Genomic DNA, 7,275 nt, shown 5'->3' on the forward strand with positions numbered 1-7,275 from the left:
TTCCCGATCGCACGTTGTGTTGGAGAGGGTTGTAATTTTAATCAGATTTGTACTTTAACAATTCACTTTTTATTGTTTTGTGTCTTAAAGTTAATTCTGGACGTTTCCTTGGAGACCCCACTCTTCTTCTTAGCAACACCAGAGACAAAAGAGAATATATATATGAGGAAATCTGTGATTCGGACTGGAGAAGTAATCAGCTCCAGATTGGCACACAATGGCTGAGCTGTCACAGAGCCTGCGCCACGTCAGGAGCTTTACTCATCTGCAGCGTGACCGCAAGAAGGTTATCCGTGTTGAAATTTTAAAGGTTGCAAAAGGGCAAAATGTGGAACGGCTTTTGTGCAAGTGACTCATTTAGCTTGTCGCCGTGAGGCTGTTGTGGCTGCAGGGGAGATTAACTTTGTCGAAACGTCCGTGAACTCTTTTGTCCGTTCGCTTTATTTAATGCCACAGGACATACGTGAATTCACCAAACTATTCACATCGATACAACAGAGCCGACGACAACGACAGTTATGAACGGCAGTGTGAAACACAGATTGGCAGCCGACCAGGAGTTGTTGTTTCACTGCACAAGGGAGTGGCGGAGTGGGTCACTGAAATTCAACTATTTCACGACTGTTATAAAGGGGTGAAATGGACGTGAATTTAGTCAAAATAACAACAGCTAGAAAAGAAAACATCAGGAAAGGTGGTTTTCTGTCCATGTGACTTCAAGCAAAACTGTTGGAGAGAGAGGGTATCATTTCTGCTGATTATCCTGATGTTTTTTTAGCAGATCTGTTTTGTTTTTTTACTTTTTTTTCTTTACAAAGGAGAACATTAAACCCAACAAGGAGCAGCTCAGATTTCATCACATAACTGTGGGGAGAAATAAGCAACACTATGAGCTACAATGCACCAAAAAATGTGGCTCTGTTGGGCTTATAGGATTAATATTGTTATAATAACAGGGACATTTCTGTGTGCTGACAACAAAGTCAAGTCTCATGATATCTTGTGAAACAATTTATTCATATAGTGTGATACTCACACTATATGAATCTGGATCAGTAAACACTGATCAAACGTCGCTTCAAAGCAGGTGGTTTCTAAATCACCGAATTTGGTTTTCTTTAAAACGGAAAACTGTGCGTTTGATCATTTCATCTTTTGTTCTTACTGTAAATCAACAGCAGAGGTAAAGCTTTATCTGTCACTTTATTCAGTTTTATAGCTAAATTGTATTCCAGAAAAATATGGCAATTTTGTGCTTGATCTACCATGTGGTGGCCCCGAGATCAGCCTGCATTTCTGTGATTAAGTTGTTTTGTGTGAATGAGCCACAAAAATATATTACAGGCTGTACAGTTGATTCTGTTGACATAACAAACATGGGTTTTCCTTGAAAGCCAAAATGTCTTTTCCATTTATAATGGTGTTTAAAATATAACACAGGCTAGTCACAGGTGTAACTGGAACAACACTCAAGTCTCTACCTAAATTGTCTACAAGTCATGTCAAGATAGGGAGTAAACATGTTAGTGTTAGCCTAATATTTCAGTAAAAGATTAATTGAGAGGTGTGATTAAGTGAAGAAAGGGACCTACTGCAATATCAGATCATTAGCTAACCTACCTGGTCGTTAGCTTTCTGTTGTCGCTATCCAACAGAAACCCTAGTTGGTAAAAAAATATCTGTGGCTTTCAGGAAAAAAGATACTGCAGCACATGCAATGTGAATGAACACACTGTGCTTTTTCAGACCTTATATGTGCTGATGAAATGTTGTCTTTCGTTCACGCACTCTGCTTTAAAGCTAATAACTCTTTTAATCATTTAAATGACTTTAATGATGTATCTGACTGAAGCTCTGTCTTGGCACATATTCGTTACCTGAATCAGTACAAGGGATAAATGAAATCCTGATCAGGACATCCCTAGTGGCCATTATTATACTGCAATCATAAAACTATTAGGTCTACCATGTAGCCCATAGATCTTTGTTCAATTCTGTCCCTGATAGTAAATCAAAATCCTATATTTTGTTAGGCCAATTTTTGAGGTCTTTTTGTTTGTCAGGCGTTAATAGTGGTGACAAATGCAATATTTAGATGTCCCTTTAAGCTTTGGTCAGTTTGTATGTCCGCAACGTGCTGCTTTAATGTTTGTATGGAAGCATAACTTGTTGTCAGTCATCACTGGCTTGCAAAAAGAAAAAGATTGGTACTGACATTTCCGCTGGTGATGCCAATTAGCTTTAAATACGTTAGCTGGGCATTTCTTTCGTAATTGAGACCAGATTGTTTCCCTCTCGCTAAGCCTACTTTAAGCTTGAGTTATCCAACTTAAATATTAAACCAGTTATTGTTTCACAAGCTGCTATGAGACCTATTTGAAATGTCAAGCACCAACAGAGGAGGATGAGATGAAAGCTGGGGAAAACAAAGAGCCTGGCTGTCTCCAAAGTTAACAAAATACACTATGTCAACCCCTAAGGCTTATTGACAAATTAGGTTTAGTTTGTTGTTCAGATATCCTCTTTATAACAAAAATAATGTAATCACAGCTTTCCCAATCGTCTAAGCAACAAAATAAATCACATATTGATGTCTTTGTGCATCACAACCGTGCTGGGAGGTGCCTCCTCCACTCTCCTTCCTCTCAGAGCCAGAGAAAGAACGTTCCGGGCGTTACGAGAAACTCGCAGAAGGAGCTCCTTCAGTCCGGCCCTGTACTCTTTTCGGATCAGGCAGTAGAGCACTGGGTTGAGACAGCTGTTGGCATGGGCGAGACACACAGTCAGCGGAAAGGCATATGCCTGGGTGTTGTAGAAGGCCTTACTGAAGGGCACAAGGTCAAACTTGATGAGCACCCCCCACAGGGTGAGAGCCTGGTTCGGCAGCCAGCAGATGAAGAAGGACAGGACTACGATGGTGACGGAACGAGTAACTTTGGAGCGTTTGCGGTGGCGTCCTCTCTCGTGCTCCGACTTGTCCGTGCCGCTGCCGTTGCCAACCGAGCTGCCCACGATGCGCCGGCTCAGGATGAACCTCAGCAGGAGGAGGTAGCACACGGAAATGATGATCAGGGGAACTACAAAGCCTAGAAGGACCTTCTGTGTTTGGTAGAGCCCAAGCAAAACCTGGGGATCCCAGTGACCTGAGTCAGAGTCTGAAAACCGAACTAAGCAGAGCTCGTCATCTGCAGACACCTGGGAACACAACAGAACGAGAAGATGCTCGTCAAAATAGGAAGCAATTCGGGATTAAAGGTTAAGACTATAAATACATTAAGAAATCCGATCTTGGATCGACTGATGTTTCCATTTTGTCAATACACCTTACACAACCATGACCAGGACATGACATAAAGCAACACTTTTCAGTGTTGAAAGTTCTTCTTGAGAAGAAGTCTCACAGTTAGAGGTATTTAGAAATGAAGTCAAAGGAAGAATAAGGGCTGTCAGAAGCTTCTAGACAGGAACGTCTAACATCTACTGAAGCAGGTTGGCTTTTCGTTTAGGCTGCAGCATCAGGTAAACTTCTGCTGATAACAGGAAACTAAATGTATGAAAACAAAGTTATCATTCGAAGAATCCAATTCTGTCTGCCAGGGAACATGCTGAATCAGGAAATATTGGATTTACTTGTTCCAGTGAACTGTTGAATTTGTGCTGCTGGAAATACCAGCCATGTTAACCGTGCCGTTTGCCAAGATACTAAGGACTGTTTAAAATGTCAGCTCTGTGATGATTTAATCGTTGTTTTGAAATTATACTGAAATCTTGTTTAGCTGCAGGGCTGTGTAGCTCTCTATGTCATACACACAGTGTGACATCTCCTCAGGACCCAGTATAAACAAGTAATGATTACCTATAATAGGGAAAGGCTGCTTGAAGCTCTTGTATAGTTGCAATAAGCGAGTGAATAACTTAAAAACTGAACACTTAGCTTAAAATCTGAACTTTTTCTCTCAATGACGGTGTCTTCCAAAGACAAGGAACAGTTTAGTGTCCTATCCATGAAAGTTTCTTGTACAACTGCAACTGATTAATAGGTACATGTAATAAAACATCCAGTTTGATTTAAAATATATATATCATTTAAAAGGCTGCATTTAATTCTTTTGTGAAAACAATTGGTTCTCCTCATGGTGTTCTATATTTTCTTTATTGAACATGTCTTGTTTTAATTCCTCCATTATTTTATGATTGGTGTGATTTATTATTTTGGTCAGAATTTGACAGTTAGCAGTTGTTTGAAATGAAAAAAAAACCTATTGAAGACAAACAAAAGTAGTTTAAGCTTTTAGTTATGGCTTAATTGACTTACATATTTTAATTGAATGAATTTCTTCTTCATTCACATAAAAATGAATAAGCAATTAACAACTGAATTGAGTTGAAAATATTTTTTTAAAACGTAATAAAATGTCATTAAATCTAAATAATGCATCGACTTTGAGGTTTTTTAGGCCTTATCCACATTGTAATATGTTTTTTTTTTTTTAAAAAGAATTTATGTGCTTTGCCTTATGAGTTTCTTTAAAACACAGCAATTCTTTTTGGGGAAAGGTGAGAAACATGCTTGGTGTGGCCTCTGACATGCTCAGGGTCAAGGGTCAGATTAGAGGTGAAGTTTTGGCTTTATCATTATTGATTTCCAGATAATTTAAAGTCTCGTCCTGTTTTTGAATTGATTTTGTAAACTGAACTGGCAATATATGGTGCACTTCTACAAGTGTGCAAATGACTTATTGGGATGTGCTGTGGTTCTTTTTTGTAGTTTCTTTTTTCTGTTACCGATACCTTCTCCACCAAAACCTGCAGACACTATTGTAAGTTTTCGATATACTGCTTGCAGGGCTGACCCAAGGTTTATGGGGCCTTACGGAGAATATTATTTAGGCTCCCCTCCTCCTGTTAGTTAAGAACATCAGCAGCACTAACAGTGTTTCGAAGCAGATTTAGTGAAATTTGGGAGAAATCTGGCTGAGCTTAAAACAAATCACTGATAATTAATTATTATTTGCTGAGGTGTGAACACAAGGAGCTGAAACAGATATTAAACTCATAGCATCCAATTGTAGGTATGGTAACATAACAATCAAACCGTGAAGATTATTCTTTGGACTTTTACAAAATAAACTTGCCAACTCCTTCTAAATGTCACATTTGAATGTTAAAACTTAAAACATTCAATCTATGCTGAAACTGCTAAATTTAATTCAGTAGTATTGTCTTTGTTAAACAAATGTTAAAATTCTGGAACTATTGTTTGTGTTATAATTCAAGCAATGATGGAGGCCGGGGGTCCCATGAGGCCTGGCTGCCCAAGAAGTTGCCTGTACCTTGGGCCGGCTCTGACTGTTTTGTAACTTTGGGTTGCTGTTCATAACTTTTTTTTTTTTTTTTCTTACTGCAAATATTCGTATTGCTAAGACTATTTAATTCTTAGTGCATCCAGACAGCTTTTTAAATTAGATTTCTTCAAGAAAAATCAAAATTGCCCAAAGAAAATCGGTCACAGAAATCGGCCACGCAGTCAGTGCAATTGCGCTAACCTGAACGGTGGTGGAGTAGAAAGCGTGGGGCAGCGTGGCCACCAGAGAGACCACCCAAATGGCCGAACTGACCCACTTGGCGCGGGCCGTGGCGATCCTGGGGCTGCTCATCTTCAGGGACGTAACCAGGGAATGGTACCGGGTCACGCTCATCGCCGTGAGGAAGAAAACGCTGGCGTACATGTTCATGGTGGTGACCGAGCTCACGATCTTGCACATGACGCGGCCGAAGGGCCAGCGGAAGTCCAGCACAGTGTCCACGGCCCAGAAGGGCAAGGTCAGGACGAACTGGAGGTCTGTGATGGTCAGGCTCATCACGAAGCAGTCGATGGCGGAGTGGTGGTGGCCCCGGCGGCGGGAGTGTAGGAGGAAGAGCGCCAGGAGGTTCCCCACCAGTCCCAGGACGCACACCACCAGGTAGACCAGAGCAATGACGACTCGCACCTGTCACAAATATAAAGTACCGTTTCAGCATCTGAACTTCTGTCATAAACTTTATTAATGCAAATACTGAGAGGCTCTGCACACAATTACTGCCTTCTGAGTAAACCTACTGGCAGGTTGGCGCTGTCTCCATGCAGATCCAGGGAGGACTCCTTGGAGAGGATGAGAAGCCAGCAGTTGAGTGAAAGGTTAAACATCGGGAGGTTGGAGCCTGCTCCTGTCGGGCTGACCAGCTCGGATATCTCCTCTTCCTGCCCCCCGCACTCACTCAGCCCGGTGGGGGGTCCGAGGGAGCTGCTGTTGCTCTGCATGCTTGTGCAGAGAAATATCGACTCACTTTGTTTAAATTTTATTTAAGAAAGGTCTCCAGCCTTCTCCTGTGTTAGAGTAACCTCCGCACAGGTGTGGAGACAAAAAATCCCCATCTTCCTCCTCCTGCTTATATGGTCTCCAAAAACTCTCCGCTCACATGTTATCGGTGCTCCAAATGGAAACTAAAGCTATCCATAATTTTAAAAAATAAAATAAAATAAAGAAGGGGGATATGAAAATGCATCAGCCTATACTGACACGATCCATCAGCCTCTTCATCCTGAGAATGTGAAGAGCAAAGCCGCCGGACTGGATGCTTTTATAGTCGACGGGCTCTCGTTCTGCCGCTGGACGGCGCACTGTGGGTGCGCACAGCTCAGTCAGCGCCGTTAACTGTTATTATCATCACAGGACCAGGGAGGGCAGGGAGAAAAGCTTCATCATCCCGCTGTTATCAATTTTTATTTTTACTTTAATTAAAAAAACAAACCAACTACTGGGCTATTTATTCTTGTTTCTTCATTATCGAAAAAGAGAAGTATTTTGTCTTTGTCATATTATCATTTTATTTTACACCCAGGATTCTGCTTAGATTCTCACTTAGATTTTATATGACAGGGAACGTAATAACCACAACTAGTGGATCCCAGCTGACTGAACTGAACCCCTTCCACACGTTGACTGAGATTTTTTAAAGGTTTCTTCTTGACAATGTCTTTCTTCGTTCCACTCGAGCTGTGGATCTCTTCAGCTTCTAGTTGTCTTGTGCATCTTAGTTGATTGTCTGATTATTACTCTCCTTATTAGTTTAGGCTATTTTTTCTAGTTCTTTTATCATCGAATGCAATGCAACAGTGGTCTGTGATGTGTTCCAAGCTGGGACATTGTTTTATAACCAAACAATGCTTTGAACATCTCCACAATTTTGTCCCTGACATATTTGCTCCATTTCTTGGTCTCCATCATGCTGTTT

The 7,275-nt window shown here is 41.0% G+C and overlaps 1 protein-coding gene across 1 annotated transcript; it reads right to left on the minus strand.

Annotated features, from left to right (window-relative positions):
* Positions 1-420: 420 nt before the first annotated feature.
* LOC116720888 (relaxin-3 receptor 1-like) lies at positions 421-6,632 on the minus strand. The gene is made up of 3 exons (XM_032564322.1): positions 6,101-6,632; positions 5,547-5,990; positions 421-3,195 (listed from the first exon to the last, which is right to left on the minus strand). The coding sequence occupies exons 1-3, from the start codon at positions 6,299-6,301 to the stop codon at positions 2,581-2,583; spliced, it is 1,260 nt and encodes a 419-aa protein (XP_032420213.1). The 5' UTR covers positions 6,302-6,632; the 3' UTR covers positions 421-2,580.
* Positions 6,633-7,275: the final 643 nt, after the last annotated feature.

Source organism: Xiphophorus hellerii, chromosome 6 (assembly GCF_003331165.1).
Source record: "Xiphophorus hellerii strain 12219 chromosome 6, Xiphophorus_hellerii-4.1, whole genome shotgun sequence".
Classification (NCBI taxonomy): Eukaryota; Metazoa; Chordata; class Actinopteri; order Cyprinodontiformes; family Poeciliidae; genus Xiphophorus; species Xiphophorus hellerii.